The sequence below is a fragment of the Solanum stenotomum genome, chromosome 3, assembly GCF_019186545.1.
Source record: "Solanum stenotomum isolate F172 chromosome 3, ASM1918654v1, whole genome shotgun sequence".
Lineage (NCBI taxonomy): Eukaryota > Viridiplantae > Streptophyta > Magnoliopsida > Solanales > Solanaceae > Solanum > Solanum stenotomum.
The window spans coordinates 18,472,141-18,489,807 of NC_064284.1; the positions used below are offsets into that span (position 1 = coordinate 18,472,141).

The following is a 17,667-nucleotide window of genomic DNA, read 5'->3' on the forward strand; positions in this document are numbered from 1 at the left end:
ATGATAGAATTTGAAATGAGACTACAAAGGTTAATAGCCTACATGTGGCTTATGATTTTTTAATAATTTAATTAGTAGCAACCAACCACGTACAAGACATGAAACTAATTAAACACATATAGTTTTTTGTTGGGATAGTGGGGAGCTTTTGATTTTCTGTGTCATTATTCTGTTTTCTAAGAGTTTAAACAGATCTAACTACAAGGATTAATAAATAATGAAAAACTTCTCAACCATTCACATCGTGTATTCTTCATATTTAAATTTTAAATCATGAGATAGTTGCTTTTACCGCTAAATTATATACTATTCCAAATTGTGAACGAAATTTACTTAAAAGTGTGTTTTATACATTAAACATATGTCAACTCAGGGTTACGTCTTCGTCAAATAAATTAATTTTTGAAAAATATTTTTTTTATGAAAAAAAAGTTCTTTCAAAATGAGAAAAAGGGATTTTTCCTAGTAAAAATAAGGAAAACAAGTTCAACAAAGGCACTATATATGGATTTTATCCATCCCGTGATGAAAATTTCATCCTTCAACACGCAGGGTGGATTCACGTTGAGTCGTCCTGATGCTTGATCACCCATTAATCTTGTATCGATTTATATGTACGTTTATATGAAAATTTTAGAGAATACTATAAAATTAGGTAGTGAACACCCAAATAATAAGTGTTGAATGGCGTAGCGATTATAATTTATTTGTGGGAGCTCAAAGTTTGCTTGATTACATATGTGTTTTATGTCGACCTACTTTTTCTCTTCTATGCAATTCTTTATTGTTCTTTTTCCTCTTTCTCTAGCTGCTTTTTACTAAAATCTTCCTAAAAATGCTTTTATAAAAATAAAAAAATCAGTCCTTCAGAATGGCTCAGTTGGTTTGGAGGATGGTTATCCACATGGATGACCCGGGATCGATCCCCATCAATGCCTTCTGAGTCGAGTTGTCACATAAGGCTTGCCTAGTGCGGTTTACATTTTCTGTGTGGTTTACAGGCTATTACATTACACAGTGGAGGCGCACATAGGCTTTATCCTGGGGTTCAAAAAAAAAAAATTCATTATCCAAATAATACTATTATTTTGTTTTCCAAAATAACATTTGTTACGTTTGTAGTAGTTCTTTGCATTAATGTTTAGGATACTGTGTATGAATATGATTGTCTTTATTATGACAAGTCATAAATTTATTTATTCTATTTTGTAATTAACAGTTGAAGGAGTACTCACGACTTTAAAATCCTGAATCCGTCATTGATAAATCCTACGTTAATGATAAGTCATGTCTGACCCATTCTTCTTGCTACATATTGCTTCATGATTCACCCATGTGTCAACTCTGGTTTACATTATATACAATTCTAACATATTCAGGCAATATTTATCTACGAGTCTGCTACGTTAAGCGACTAAATTTTTTTATTTTCTGAAATATTTTTACTAAAATAGATTCTTAGAAAAGTTCTTATGAAAAAAAAATTATGTTAGGTGAATTCATTTAAAAATTGCTCTTGATAAACGTATTGTATTTGATTAATATTTTTTAAATTATTTTTGAGGATCAAATTACATAAATAAATAAAAAAATAATGCACTTTTAATATTAAAATTATCTTATGTAAAGAAATATTTTATTTTTATAATATTACCGGTTGGTCAATCGTTTTAATTTTTATAAAAAAAATGTTTCCTTTCTTTCTACTCCCTCCGTCCACAATTGTTTGGTAGGTATATTAAAAATAGATGTCCAAGATTAATTGTCAATTTAAATAATCAAGAAATAATTAGTCACTTTTTTCCAATTCTGCCCTTAATGATTGTGTAGTTCAATTGAAAAGTTATGTGGACTTTTGGTATTCTTAATATAATAGGGTTATATTAATCAAATTATACCTTGTATTAAATTTTTCTTGAGGGATGTGCATAACCTTACCCTGACAAACAATTGTGGACAGAGGTAAAAAATAAAGTACTATTTTTAGTCTCCCAACCGCTACTCTAGGCCAAATAGGCTCTACTTCTTTGAGTGAACTTTTCGTACAATCATAGGGGGCATAAATATCGAAATATTGAACAATCGAAATACGAAATTAAATATGCTATTGAATTTTGACAAAAGTTTCATCCGTTAAGTATTGGCTAATTTATGTTATTTTCATTGGAGAAAAAGGCTTATCCATGGTATTATATAAGCTTTTTTCTCAAAGTTCCATAATATATTTGAACCTTGTCCCTTTTAAAAAACTGATTTAATTAATGATGTGGTCTAATCATAATTGACCACGTGTAAAAAAAGATTTTGCACAATGAAAACTATTTTTAATTTACAAATACCGACATAAATGAGCATTTTTCTTGAATGGAAATGATATTGATGAGCCAAAATTTTAACAAATGTATAAATAGATAAATCTTTTGTCAAAGTCCGATGATATATTTGAGTGCTTTTCTAAAAAAATTTAAGTAATATATGAGTTATATCAATTTGAAAGTAGTAATATTAGTCTATAAAATTTGTTTTTTCTCACAGTTTTTAATCAAAAAAAGAAAGTTAATAGGTCATTAGAAAGTTGTACTAGAAACAAGAAAAATAGAGAAGTTTAACATGAAAGGAGGAAAATAGCTAGGTAGCTGGCAATTGGTGTTGGCAGTATACTTTTGTGATAGAAAAAGCAAAACAGCTAAAAAGAGTTTTAAGAGAGAAAAAGGTACTCCCTCCGTCCCTTTTTAGTTGTCCACTTTAGAAATGACACACAGATTAAGGCAACAATGATTAGCACAGTGAAGTTACAATTTTACCCTTATGACAACTTTTCACTTTAAAATTACAACCACTTATTTGAATTAAAGTGAAATAAATTGGAGGGAAACAACATACACTTTTACAATTTTCAAGAAGTGTAAATAAGGGTATAATAGGAAAAAATTTGTTGTCCTTTCTTGATTTGTCAAAATGGACAACTAAATAGGGACAACCAAAAAAGGAAATATGGACAAGTAAATAGGGACGGAGGGAGTATATAGAGAGGTAGCCAAAGGCGTAAGCAATAGTAGGTCCAATTCTACTCTGAAAAGCTAACGTTTTCTACTTGACCGACTACTACCATTTTCTCCATCTATTTTTATTTTGATTTTCGTTGTCACATTAATGTTTTGACTAAATCTAACAGCGTGCGTAAGATCAATAATAGAGTGATGCTCCCAATAAAAACACTTTCTTATTCAAGTCTCGAACTCAAAACCTCTAATTAATGATAAATTTGTTTCACCATAACTTATGTTGATATTTTCTTTTCTATTCTGCATCTTCAGAGTTTGGCCTCAAATCGAACATTTTTTTGGGCACCATATACCAAGGGATCATTTCGAAGAAACATATCAAAAGAGACACTTTATCTACAAATGGACGAATTGTCACGAACAACGTTAATTTCGGCTATCCTCTCCAAAATACAACACATATATTTTGAGGATGAGCTACAATTTTCTAATCATCGCTTTTGAGGTGATCTCTTCTATGTTATTATTGTGAAATATTATCAAGTATTTATCCATAAATTCATCAACAATTTATGTAATATTATTTGTCTAGAGGTAGAGTTCTAAAAAAAATAAACACTTCTGAAATTTGTCAATTAAAATAAATCATAAACATTTGTGTGATCATAGATCATTTCTTCTGCTAAACTAAGTAAATATAGAACAAAAAGAATTCATTGAGTTAGGGAAATCTTTTTTCATGTAGCGTCAATTAATTCACACATCCATAAGTCCATGACTTGTGAAATTATCACAAGGAATAACAAAAAGATCTACTAGTCATTTGGTTAAAAAAAGATGTGACAATCACAACAGTTTTGGTTTGAAATTGACTAAGGACGGAAATAAGTAACAAGCTAAGCCTTACCAACCGCTTTCCTGAAAATCTCATATAAAATAAAATAAAAAGCTAAAAAAATGAAATACTAAGTTGTTGCGCTAGTCGTTACTTCATATGCCCCAACTCCCAAAATGTAGAACTTTGGAATGCTTTATTTATTTTTTATGTCTTTCATGACTAGTATATGGATCCAATAATCATTTTTGGCCACTTGGAATTGAAAAAAATAAAACGTAAACCAACTTATAAAATAAAATATAGGAATTTGACAAAATATGCTTTTGTAACTAGTAGATCAGTAGGAATCTTAAAGCCAATTATGAATAATTACAAAGCCGGAATCTCAAATTTGATCAACCGTTAATAAGAAATCTTAAGATATTTTTTTAATTCTTCACGAGAGGTGTCGGATTTGAGCCCACTTGATTGCTTAGTTGCCTTTATAGGAAACAATTTATCCTCTGATGTGAGAGTTTTCAGTATAAATTCAGATTTGATCAAATTCGAATGTAAATAATCGACACATTATCTGAATTTTGAAATAGTTTATCCTCTAATGTGAGAGTTCTCAGTATAAATTCAGATTTGATCAAATTTCAAATGTAAATAATCGGACACATTGTTTGAAAACCGGAAAAAAAAAATAGGTAAAAACTTTCGAAAGTCACAAATAAATAGAAATAAGTATTAAGTAAAAGTTGTCATGCGACGTCAAGAATCTGCTGCAGGTGGCAGGCCATTTGCAAATGTGATGTTTGAAGATCGTGGGAATATAATGATGAAATCAAATTTGATTTGAACTAATCACATTCGGATATCAAAACCAAAATGCCCAAACTGAAAATTTGAAACACAATACTTTTTTAACTTTACATGAACCAAAACACTTTTCATTCATTGCAGGAACTGGACGGACGTTTTCACAAGTGACGTCTCTGTGCCACTGATCTAATTCTACTATTGTTCCTTACAACTGTATTCATACAAACAAAAATAATAATAATAATAATAATAGCACCAAAACGGGAAATAGAACAAACGTCTCTGTTTTCCTATTCCCGCTAACTATTCAATTTCAAAATAGTACTTTTTTTCATATGCTCCATCTGTTCAGCTCCACAGAAGAAGAGGCTCTAGCCAGATTTTCGCTACTTTTTGCTAGTGAGCTGTAACATCTCTTGCAATGTAATATAGCGCCTTGGATTCCGTCATTTTGCTCTTGTAGAAGTGAATTGTCACGGCGATTTAACGGCGACGAGGAAGCTCCGGCGGCAAAGGTGGATGCCGCCGATCGACTTTTCCCCAAGTGCTTGCGTACAGATCCGAATGAAGAAACTCGTTTCACCTCTGATGTTGTTCTGGGTGAGCACATTGATTGTGCCGATGGAGACGACAATGGTGATACACTGATTTTGTCTGTGTACCTTTTTGAAGCTCTGGCATACAATGGCTTCATCAATTTTAAGTACTTAGGCACATCAACTCTTACAAATTTCTTCAACGATTCGTCAACGGAAAGCTCCTCCTCTTTCTCGCTCTGCAGTTTGCTTCTTAAACTGTTGTCTCTGGTAAATACAGGGGTCACCGGAACGGGAACCTCTTCCAGATTGCATTTCACCGGAAAGCGCTTGAGATTCAGTTTCTGTGTTTGAAACTTCGGACTGGACGGAGAAGAATTGTCAATGCCTACCTTCTCCAGCTTTGTTTTCCTTAAGCCCAAAAAGAAGACCCGAAATTTAGGGGCCGATTTGAGTATTGAAATCGGAGATTGAGGCTTCGAGATAGAGTCAATTGGAAAAGCTTTTGGTTTGTAAAACACATCTCTCGGGGATTCCGGTTCAGGGGGAGTGTTAACAGAAACGGATTTGGAGTTGTCCAATTTTGGGCGTTCATCAGGGCCAGTGAAAACCAAATCAAAGAAGGAATCCGCATCGTCGTCAGTTTCTTCATCAGTTTCAATGGCTGGATTACGTAGGTAGTCTAATTCATCAATTTCAGAGACAATATCCCGGCAAGTTGAAGTATCAGTGCCGGAACTTCGCCAGAATTTGAGTAGGTTAAAAGTTTCCATTGGTATTTATGATAAGATGAAAATGTAGAGCTTTTGGATTTTAGGCTCTTCTTCTGTAAAAGCAAAGAGCTGATGTATGCTTTCTCTAGTTTTTTTTGAAAGATGAGACAAGTGAGAATGATGACAAGTCTGTTGGTTTCATCATCATTTTATATAGGGGAAGAAGAGTAGGGTCATCGTCACGTGAGAGGCACATTTTCATTTGCTTATTTTAAAAAAAATAATAGATAGGTAATATATTCAAATGCTAAATATTCGTTTATCAAATTAATAATGCAAGTACATAATTAAGTGATCGTATAAAATAACAACATATATTAATTAATCTTGCTTAGGTGATAAATAATATGGATACTATTCATCCAAAAATTACGTTGTATATATATGTTTAAATTTAAAGGATATATATTTTAAGTTGGACACCCTTGAAAAATATGTTTTTGGGTGCCGTGGTAATGGGTGTCCATTTGAATTAAGGAATTTCCTAGTGAACTCCAAATAAAACAATATTTTCTTATTTTATTTTGACAATCACACATTATTACATGAATGAGTAATACATATATATATAAAATAAAATTTTATAATTTTACTTGTAAATAATTTCTACATTACTAATAGCTAGCGCAATTTTAACGAGCTATCAAATGACCTTGATATAAACATTGAAATTCGTAATGTGCTTACGTCTAGAGTAGACTACGGAGAAGTAAAAGACTGAAGTTTTTGATATGCCCAATAAACATCAGGAAACTTCACATATTTGAAATTTGCAGACTTTTTCTGCTCCAAAGATTCCCAACGTTCCCTTTCCAATTTGAATTTTATCATAAAAAATATTTTACTGTATTTTTTCAAGTAGAAATAATGTCTTGACCAAATTTTACTATAATCTTTTTTAATGATGTATTTTCAAAAACAATTTCAAATTTTGAATATGTTTTTTCAACTTAGTTTCAAATAATAGTTTTTTTTATATATGCGCAACTTCAATTTATTTCGTTTCATCCTATACTTGATTAAAATTCTAAAATTAACTTTCATATAGTAGGCCAGTCTTATCTAAATTAAACAGTATCAAATAAAAAAATATGTCTTTTCTTTTACTTACCTTTGCAGAGCTGGAAATCAGGGTGTAGAAAGAGACAAACTAAAAGAAGTGTAAAAGGGATTGAACGGATTTTGGGGCAGAGAAACTCTACGGATGGTCATCAGAGACGAGTAACGAGTTCATCTGAATCTAATAGTAGTAATTTTTATTTGAAATATCATATTATATTTAAAATTTGCTAAAATTACAATAAATAATAAATATGAAACTTAACTTTAAAAATACAATGGATTTGACAATAATAAAAACCTTAGAGGTTGAACCATAAAACTAAAGTTTTTAAGCGTTACCCTATGTGTTTTGACAATGTTTCATTGTGATTCTTTTTTTTTTTAAACTAGCTTTTCTCTTCAAAGTGAAAATGATATTGAAACATTAGAGATGTTTTTTTTGTTTTTTTTTGTAAGCAATAAAAGTGAACACATTTTTATTGTATTTCAAATTCTGAAAAATCTTGCAATTCAGGTTTGAGTTAAATTCTGTTTTTATTTTTTGGACAAATGTGTTTTCTGGAGTTCAACTAAAAAAATTGAAATTTATTCATAAGGCGAATGCTTTTGTTTTTGTGAGAGGGACACTCACCTTTTTCTTTTTCTTTGGTTTTCAATGTGTAATATATTAATACACCAAGGCATTGGCTTTTCTTTTTTTTACCTTTGTTAGCAAATTAAAGTGTGAGCACGCTCGTTAGTCAGATATGCCTCAAAGTTTTGACTTCTTTTTTTCAAGATTCATTTATCTTTGTAAAAAGTCCCTAATTTTCATATTTCTTTTGGGAGAATACTCTCAAAAGTTTGAAAAGAAAAGAAAAGAATGGTTCCACATAAATGTAATTTACAAAGTGATAAAGAAGGCGAGAGTAGGAAAAGTAGAAAAAGAAATAAAAGTGAAATACATATAAAAAGAAGGAAAAAAGTAAGAGAGTTTGCAAATATAATGTTACTTTCTTCGGACCAAATTAACAAGCCTACTTTACTTTATGTCTCTATAAGGTTATTTTACTACTACTATAAATTTTGTGTTTATCCAGTAGAGCATTGTACTAAGTATGTAGGCTATTATTCTTTTGATCACTCTACAAAGAATACAATACAGAATAATTAAGTGGCTTCCCGCTAGCTAATCCCTGAATATGGAAAAAATATTGTTGGGGAGTACATCAAGTAGGGAGAAAATTTTGTTGGGAGCGTCTTTCACGGATTCGTGATTCGGATTTAGTTGGAGCTTAAATGTGAATTCGAACACCGGATGGGAAACCAAAAATAAAACACAAAAATGATGTAATTTTCACTTCTACTTAATGTTGGTGAATTCAGCAAAGAAAAGGCTCAAAATAGTCCCTCATCTTTGGTTTAAGACTCAAAGTCATCCTTGAATTTTCACATGGAGCATTAATAGTCTCTCATGTTTGCAATATTGGTGCACTTTTGGTCCTCCTTCAAAATTTTGTCTATTTTTTAACATTGATTTTATTCATAATTTATGTATGGAATGTTTAATCGTCATTTTATATATTTAGTAGAAATAATAACTTCATGTGAGATATTGTGAGGAAAAAAACACCTTATTTTGTTTAGTAGAAATCGTATTGCAGGTAAAGTCGGGAGGTTCATCATGACGATTTCACGTACAATAGTATAAATTTTTCTTTTCTTGCAAAGTCATATATTAAAATATTCTTAGTTTAGTTGCAGTAATATTTATATTGAATAGAACAAGGTCTTCTTCTTTTCACCTTCTCTCACATAGAGTTATTATTTCTACTAAATATATAAAAAGACGATGGGACATTCCTTACATAAAATTATGAACAAAATTAATGTTAAAAAATAGGCAAAAGTTTAGGGGAGGACCAAAAGTGCACCAATATTGCAAACATGAGGGACTATTAGTGCTTCATGTGAAAACTCAAGGATGACTTTGAATCTTAACCCAAAAATGAGGGACTATTTTGTGCCTTCTCTCGAATTTAGCATGTTAATTTTTAAAAATATAATAATATGTAACGATCTTTTATTAATATCCATTTTTTAAAGTGTCCATAATTACATGTAATCACTCTCACATATTTTTCAACTTTCTCCACCACTATTTAAACACTAAATCATCTATCAAATTATGTTTAATCAATTTTATTACCCCACTAATTAACTCATAATTTATTCTATGGAAGGCTTATCAGGATTTAGGCCTATAAATATGTCTTATTCTACCTTATCTTGTGATGGTGTAAGTAAGAATAATATTGTAAAATTAACAAAAAAGTGAGGTTAGTACTCTTATGGAAAAGAAATTTTATCTTAATTATTGAAAGAAGATGTTTTTATTGGAGGAGTATTTAACTCAATAACTTGCCAGAGTTTATTCGAGTCATATAACATTATTGAGCTATTACATTCTAGAGGTGACATTTAAGTCAAGAAAATTATTATTGTACTAGTAAAGTTTATGTGACAGTAGGCTTAAATCTTCTTTAGAAAAGAAAGATGTTTGCATCTTAACTTGGATTTTTTTTTTCTCTAACTATAATTTATATTTCACCAAACACTGTCCATCCATTAGCTCTGTTTAATGAGAATAAAGCCACCCCTTAATTATGAGCTAGGATTGATTACAATTTGAAGATAAAAGAAATAATTCTACTAAAGAACTAGAGTATCATTTATTGATCTCTTCTTCCGGAGATCTCCAATGCAATATCCTTCTCCTCCGTTACATATGTTAAATAGAAGCGGTGAAATTAATTCATGAAATCATAATTTACTCAATTTATTTAAGCTCGAGTTGATTATTGTTCTGTTCCATTCATTTCAACTCATTGAAATTTGGGTTAATATTTAGCCCAAATGATCTATGAGAAATCTTATCAAAATATTTTTTAAAATATATTATTATTTTTATTTAATATGTTATATATAGTCATAATAAAATAAAACAATAATTTTAGTTAGGTACTAAAAAAATTATTGAAAAAACAAATAAAGAAATTCAAAAACTTAATAAGAAATGTGTGGATTAAATTTGACCCGCACTTAAACTCATTTCAACCCAAGTAACTTTTGAATAGATTATTTATTAACTCAACCCATGATCTTAATTATCTGTTCAGATTTATTCCAATTCGTTCGTTTATCACCTCTCTACGTATTACTTGACACAATGAAAAAGCAAAAGTAGTTACTACAATCCAAAGAAACGATGTCATGCGTGCATGCATGAATAAAGAAATTAAATACGTGAAAACATAATGCTGTGTGTTTATTCATACAGTGAACCATATAGTACAAAGGAAAGGGACTAGTCTTAATTACCGAAGCTTGGGAACATAATTTTCTTATCCAAGAATCATATAGATTTTCTCTAATCCCGCTATAGATTGCATGAATACATCAACAGGAACAGCGCAAATTAAACATGCCTAAATTTATTATTTCAATGAGTTTAAAACTTTATACGACATTAGGGAATATGCCCATACATACCATTGAGTCAAGAACTTCATTTTCTGTATATTATTTATTTGGGTGTGTGAATAATATTCCACATGGAAATTAAAGTAGAAATAAAAGAATGATTTATGAGGTATTTGATAGATACACGATCTTGATGAGGCGAGGTCAGTGGCGGAGCCCGAATTTTCATCAAGGGTTTTATACTTTAGGACAAGAAAAAAAATAAACCTTGCAGGTGAGATTATAAAGAATGGAATGCCACTTTTGTTATGTTAAAATGAGCAATCTTTCTTTAGCATGTTAAATTTGTTCAACAAATACTATATATCCAAAACTATTGATATTTAACATATATACTCGCAAAAATTTTCTGACAAAGATAGTTCATTTGACCACCATGCAAAGGCGTAGCTCCGCCCCTGGGCGAGGTCTCTTGTGAATGATTGTGCAAGCTTAGTCTAATCGAACAATATCATTAACCATCTTAAGCGTATCTTTAATTTGTTTTAGTCCAACAACTAATAATCAAAGTCAATGATTCAACGAGACCAATTATATATATGAAGTTAGTGTGGAACTCAATTAGTGTCTTTGCTCGTCTCTGTCGACTGGTTTGCTAGTTTTACTCGTAGCTTTAAAGTTGCATACACAAAAAAGTTGTCATGTCAATAGACTTTGTTAATGTGAGGAGTCACATAGTTAATCTCCAAATTATACCATGAATGGTGATAGTAATGTAAAACTTAGCTAATTAAGAGGGAGATTGTAGTGTGTGAACAAAGTCTCACGTGAAAAGTAGAAGAGAAAAAAAATACTTATAATGCATTGACTATTAATGGCATGAAGCTTTTTGAGAAAAATCGTAAGAATTTGACTCAAAACAGATTATATCACATCACATTTAAAAAAAAATCTTATTAGAATGATATATTTGTATAGTATAATAAGTTTTTGTATGCTCTTGTCAACTCTTTGTTGAAAAAATTATGGAACATTCGACAATTGCATGTTAGGGAGGCAATTTTTAAAGTTGACTTTATGAGACTACAACTAAATTGGACCACTAATTGGGTATATGAATAATGCATGTAAGAGACAAAAATCAAGGTGAGGGTTACTTAGGTACAAATTAATTAATGTGCAATCAAGATTCTAGATAACACAAACCATAATAATTAGAGTAAGAATAAAATAGAAAGAAGATATACCATGGATGAGGACATACCAAGAAACAAAGTCTAGACACCGTTCCTAGGTAAAAGGACAATACATTTTAGAGTTGTCTCCTTGTTTGTCTCTTGTCTCCTCTTTCTAAATTCTCATAATTTAGTAGAGTTAATAGAACTACTTCTATGTTTTCATTATGTTAATTAAAACAATTCTCTCGTAAGTGACATGCATTATGATGGGCTACAAAAGGTAACTATTGTTCTACTTGATTATATTCAATGGATGTAAGACCAACACTTACGCTTAATTGTAGTAACACTCGTGTTGGTTAACATGTTTCAACTAATTAATCGGCTAAGAAAATGCTAAATAGAAAAATTATTCAGTGTATGAACTCTATGAAGTATACCGTGTGGGTTCATAGAAAGGGCGCACTTTAATATAGAAAATATATCCTAATATAAGTATTAATAACTACTTACATGCACGACTTCAATTCATGACTTATAGATTACATGAAGACAACTTCAACGTTGCTCAAAGCACCACTTCTTTTTAATATAAAAAAAAGATACTAGAACTTGAAATTTGCAATTGATCACAAAATGAACAAAATAGTATATAGAGTTTAAGGGCATATAATTTGAGGAGATGGTGAAAGAATTGTTTTTATTCATGAACTCAATAAATTTTTGGATGCTTTTTACAATTTTTAAAATACATTCTCCGTTAGCTATATATGATCTACAACAATAACATATATATCCCGTGAAATTTCATTAGTGGGGTATGGAAAATGATAGATTATTATATGAATTAAGTAAAAATCATTCCTACTTATAATAGTGCAAAATCTACTTTGACTGTACATTGGAAAAATCCATTTTTATATGATTCCAATTATAAAACTTATTTAGACATGATTAAAATATCAAATTCTGACCAATTATGGTTTTCTATAATTTTAAATTATTATTTTCAACATTCTCCCACAAAATCAAAGTTATACATGCATTAATTTTTTGATGTACTTGTTACCATCTTTCAATGGTTGAAACACTTGTCTTCAACATTCAATTGTTTTAGCACTTTTTCTCCAGCATTCAGTTATTTTAAAACTCTCTCTTCAACCTTTCATTGTTGAAGTACTTCTCTTTAACATTTCAATTTTGTTGATTCACCGTGTAATTAACTTATAATTATATTTTTTTGCCCACTTTTCTCTTATTTTAAGAGAAAATTTTCTTCGGCCTCTTGTTAATATTTCCTTGAACCTATTTAAATCTACAATATTTTTCACAATCATTTTTAGCACGATTAGCAACTTTTGACAGCATAATCATTGACAAATTGATATTTTAGATAATTATTGGTAGATGAACGACATAAATTGGCTAGCATTGTTTGTCAACAACGAAAATTATTTGATTTTCTATCAAGATTGTAGAGGCTCCAATACCAATTAGTCGAGTTTCTCTAGTTATAATGATTTACATCTCCTAAAAAAATAAGAAGTGTTCTACTATTTTGCCCTCTAATTAAATGTTTTGAAAAAAGAAGTGACATTACAATAAATAAAAGATTTAGGGGAAATAATGTATGTTATTATATTTATATTTAGCGAAAATAATAAATATGATTATTATTTACCTCTCTCCTCTTTTATACATATACAAATACAAATTATACATATGCATAAACAATCATATGACGGATATACAAATACAATTAGCCTCTCTCCACTCTTTGCTCACTCTCGCTCGCCTCTCTCCTCCCTCTCCAAATCTCGCTCGCTAGATATACAAATACATATATATACCAGTTATATATATATATACAATTATCTGATAGATATACATATATAATTCGTCTCTCTCCATTATCTGTCCTCTCTCGCTCGCCTCGTCTTTCGTTCTGCCATTAAGCTGGTGCTTACAGCCTGTGGGTTAGACTACCCTAAAGCTCTCTCCTCCCTCTTTCAATCTCGCTCGTCATATATACAAATATATATGTATATCAGTTACATATATATAATTATTTGACAAATATACATATACAATTCGCCTCTCTCCTTTCTCTCCCAATCTCACTCGCCTATCTCATCTCTTTAACATGTAGCTACGAATTATAATTAACAAATTATAGCTATGAAACATAATTATGTTATTTTTGAGTGGCTATAAGCGAAAATTCCTCCATATAAATCCTTAAACAAGGAAAGCAATGGACATTTTGCTGTTGCCGCCCATTATGTGTCCAGAAGAGGGGCAAGTGCACAAATAATCAATGCTGGATCTCTATTTAAGTCATAGCCAACGGACTTAAAATTTACAAATTTAGCCACTTCGAAACCAACTTCAAATATATGAGTGTCTTTAATTAGGTTTGACAACACCAAACTTCAAACATCTTGTCTATAAGTTGGCATTTGTACATAGAAGCAAACTTCAAATTTCCCCAACGCATCTATTTCAGTACTGGTGCATCTCCGTTTCACTTGATGTCATCACGTCAAATTTATATTATCTCAATTTAATTTATTTATTTTCGTCATGAAATTAATTTATTCAATCATCCATTTCATTTCACTCATGGTTCCTTATTATACTGTAACTCATTCATAATATCTTACTCTATTTTTTTCTTTTTGAAATTAGTCCAGAAAAATAATACTCACAAATTCACATAGATTTACGATATGTACAATGACTCGAACTGAAGTCGAAGTAAAAAAATACAAGCGTCATACTGGTTATTTGTTCACTAAATGTATCTCAGTGACTACCAAAATAGGCCTGGATTACTAATTTTCCCGATTGGCTTCAAATAGAGAAGCAAAAAATAAATAAATAAAAACAATTAGTATCACGTAACTTCATAACTTTCATTCAAACCATATGTATAGGTATTAAGAATTCCATCACACATATATAAATATTAAATTGTGAACCAAGTTCTCATATATAATATCATCATAAAAATCTATAAATTTCAAAACCTAGATCTGTCTGGTACAACTCGACAAACAAGAATTTATCTAATCACATTGTATATCCCGAACCACTTTACCTGCCAACCCAATAATAATAGTACAATTCATCTCCGTATATTTCTTTTTCTTCATAAAAAAAATCAGCTTCACTTTCCCTTCCAATTTTGACTTACTAGTCAAAATTAACGTTCCAGAATTTAAATCATTCCTTAACTTCGATTCCTTAGACGAAAGATTCACAATCACATTAAATTTCTTTGTAGATTTAAAACCAGCTTTGCCTTGATAAATAAAGGCTTCCCCAATACTCACATCATTGTAATAAAAATAAATAGTGCTGTTTTTGTAATTATAAGGTCCAAAATTAGCATTTTTGACACTCAATTCAGCGTTTATTGTGATGTTGAACGAAGCGTTTTCAGTCACCATATGATCAAATACAGCGGATTGCACGCTAAACTTCGGAGTTCTGATTTTCATTATGTATAATGAAAAGAAGAGAAGAACGGCAATTTGAAACACAATAAATAGTGCAACATACACTAAGATTTTGTTGCGTTTTTTTCTGCGAAGCTCATTGGATTGTGTGGAATTGGGTGTTTCTTCGGCGGCCTTTGCATGTCCATTAGTCTGAAGTTGTTGTTCCTCTTCTGCTGCCATTTAAATTCAACTTAAAATTTGTTTTTTTTTTTTAGTATATGAAGATAGAGATATATAAAAAAAAAATGAGGAAAACTTTGTATATTTATATAAAATATAAAAGTACTAGTGAAAATTGACAAGACAAGAATAATGCTTATTGTTAAATTCAAAACGCGTTGAATAAAGTTTTATTTATCATTGGAAAGAATTTGAGAAAGTGGAGTTTGGTTTAACATTTTTAATAGAAGCTTCTGATATTACTTCATAAGTTTGCAGTTTATTTATTAAATATGTATTTAATAAATAAAGTAAAATGCAGATGAATAAAGTTCTTCTTTTTTTTCCCACCTAGTATTCAAAGTCCAAATTAGAGCCTCGAATAAATTCAGATCACACACTGCAGGGCCTATTTTAGGTGATGCTCCCAATAAGATTTTTCCATACCCAGGGATCAAACCTAAATTTTTTGGTTAAGGGTGAAGTAGTCCTACTACTGCCTTATGACCCGGTGGAATACTTATCACTTAATAGCACAATATATTGGGAGATTTTGTTTTGTGTAGTCATTTATAAATTTGTTTTATATTTTTTGTTTTATTTATTAGAGACCTTTATTTTTATACATAAAAGATCTCAAAATTTTATTTTCTTTTATTAAATTTTGTAAGTGATTCAAGAGATAATTTTTATATATATATGTCCATTTTACTGATAATAACATGTTTTTCTAGAGTAGGATTCATTTCAATCAGCAAGCTATATTTATTTTCATGTAATGAGTAACATTAAGTTCTCAAGAATGGATATGAATCGTCTTATATGCTCAATATGTGTATATTACAAGACTACAATCATATAAATATATTACTTAACATTTAAGTGACTCATGTTCAAGTCAAGTGCATAATTCCAAAAGATATAATTAGGTAGTAACATTACATTTTGACCGCACTTTTATAACTTGTAGAGGGGGGTGGGGGGTACACATATCATGAGAAAGGAATTAATATAACTAAATTTTACGAGACTATTTTGTTTGGTTAATAGACTAATAATGCAAGAATAAGAATTGTTTGTATGGTGAATAATAATAATGTAGTGGGATCACTATGATTAGAGCTTTGTTTTTAATTACGTTTATCGAGAGATTGAATAAATAATTTTTTTTTTTGTCCTCTATCAAAAATTGAGACACATAACCTTTTGAGCTCTCATTTAAGTAGGACCATCATCTCTATGGACAAACATGGTTCAATGTGCTAGTTAAGCTTTCTTTTTTAGAACTATGATATCCTAGTTTGATTTTAATTGTATCTCAGATTCTTCTATATAGCAATCCTTAAAAAACAATATGAAATTTTGCGGGGGCGGCTCTTGCTTATAAAAATTAAGGCATACGCCTTAGTCTCCAATTTTGGAAGGCCTCAATTTTTTTTCCAAGAACAAATTATTAAATTTGTTAGGCTTCAATTGAAATTTCGCTTTAGACTTCCAATTATATTGAGCCGCTCCGAAATTTTTATTTTGTATTTTATCCCACATAACATAATTAATATATAACTTTCTGCATTATTTATGTAATTATCATTCACGTAAATAATCATACAATATAGGATGATTACATTGAATTACTTATGCAAATTTAATGATAGAGATTATATTTGTTAATGCAATAAACCAAACGACCAATACATAAACATACTACCTTTGATCTATTCCATGAAGCTTCCAGATGCCGTTTTACAAACATGACTATTTTTTGTTTTCTTCTTATGTTAGAAAAATTTTCCTTGGTTTACCAATTAAAATTTCTAGTCTTAATTAGTAAACCCAATAATCATGGTTCATTAGAATCTTCCTAGACTTTTTGCTAATAAAGCAATACGTAATCATGATTTTGCGATATTATCTTCTTCTCATCCACTCAAAGAAATAAATTTAAACTTCCAGATGCCACTATTTGAAGAAAATAACCATCAATTAGTGGTGTATCCACTAGTATTTATCTAATTATTACTAACTAGACTTCCGCACAATTAAATATTTGTTCCGTTTATCAACGTGGGTTGCGGTGCAGTGCTGAGACTGCTTCACCCTTAACAAAAAGTTTAGGTTAGAGCCCTAGGTAAGGAGAAAATCATGTTGGGAGCGCCACCCCCGAATGGACCCTGTAGTGTGCTATCTGAATTTAATCGGGGCTCCAATGTGGGCTCCAGACACCGGGTGGGAAACCAAAAAAAAATAATATTTGTTCAATTTTATTTTTTATATATGTGGTTTGATTGAGCATAAAATTTAATAAGAAAATAATTTTTTCGGCTTAAATTCAAAATATCCTTGAATC

At 30.3% G+C, this 17,667-nt stretch overlaps 2 protein-coding genes across 2 annotated transcripts; both read right to left on the reverse strand.

Moving 5' to 3' along the window:
* Positions 1 to 4,771: 4,771 nt before the first annotated feature.
* Positions 4,772 to 6,039, reverse strand: LOC125859868 (probable membrane-associated kinase regulator 2). Its single transcript, XM_049539711.1, has one exon. The coding sequence runs from the start codon at positions 5,954 to 5,956 to the stop codon at positions 4,979 to 4,981; it is 978 nt and encodes a 325-aa protein (XP_049395668.1). The 5' UTR covers positions 5,957 to 6,039; the 3' UTR covers positions 4,772 to 4,978.
* Positions 6,040 to 14,666: 8,627 nt separating this feature from the next.
* LOC125860272 (uncharacterized) lies at positions 14,667 to 15,368 on the reverse strand. The gene has a single exon (XM_049540200.1). It carries the CDS (start codon positions 15,339 to 15,341, stop codon positions 14,727 to 14,729), a length of 615 nt encoding a protein of 204 aa, XP_049396157.1. The 5' UTR covers positions 15,342 to 15,368; the 3' UTR covers positions 14,667 to 14,726.
* Positions 15,369 to 17,667: the final 2,299 nt, after the last annotated feature.

Bases quoted from the DNA above. Each gene is read 5' to 3' on its own strand.
- LOC125860272 (XM_049540200.1), bottom strand. From the start codon at position 15,341: ATGGCAGCAGAAGAGGAACAACAACTTCAGACTAATGGACATGCAAAG.
- LOC125859868 (XM_049539711.1), bottom strand. From the start codon at position 5,956: ATGGAAACTTTTAACCTACTCAAATTCTGGCGAAGTTCCGGCACTGAT.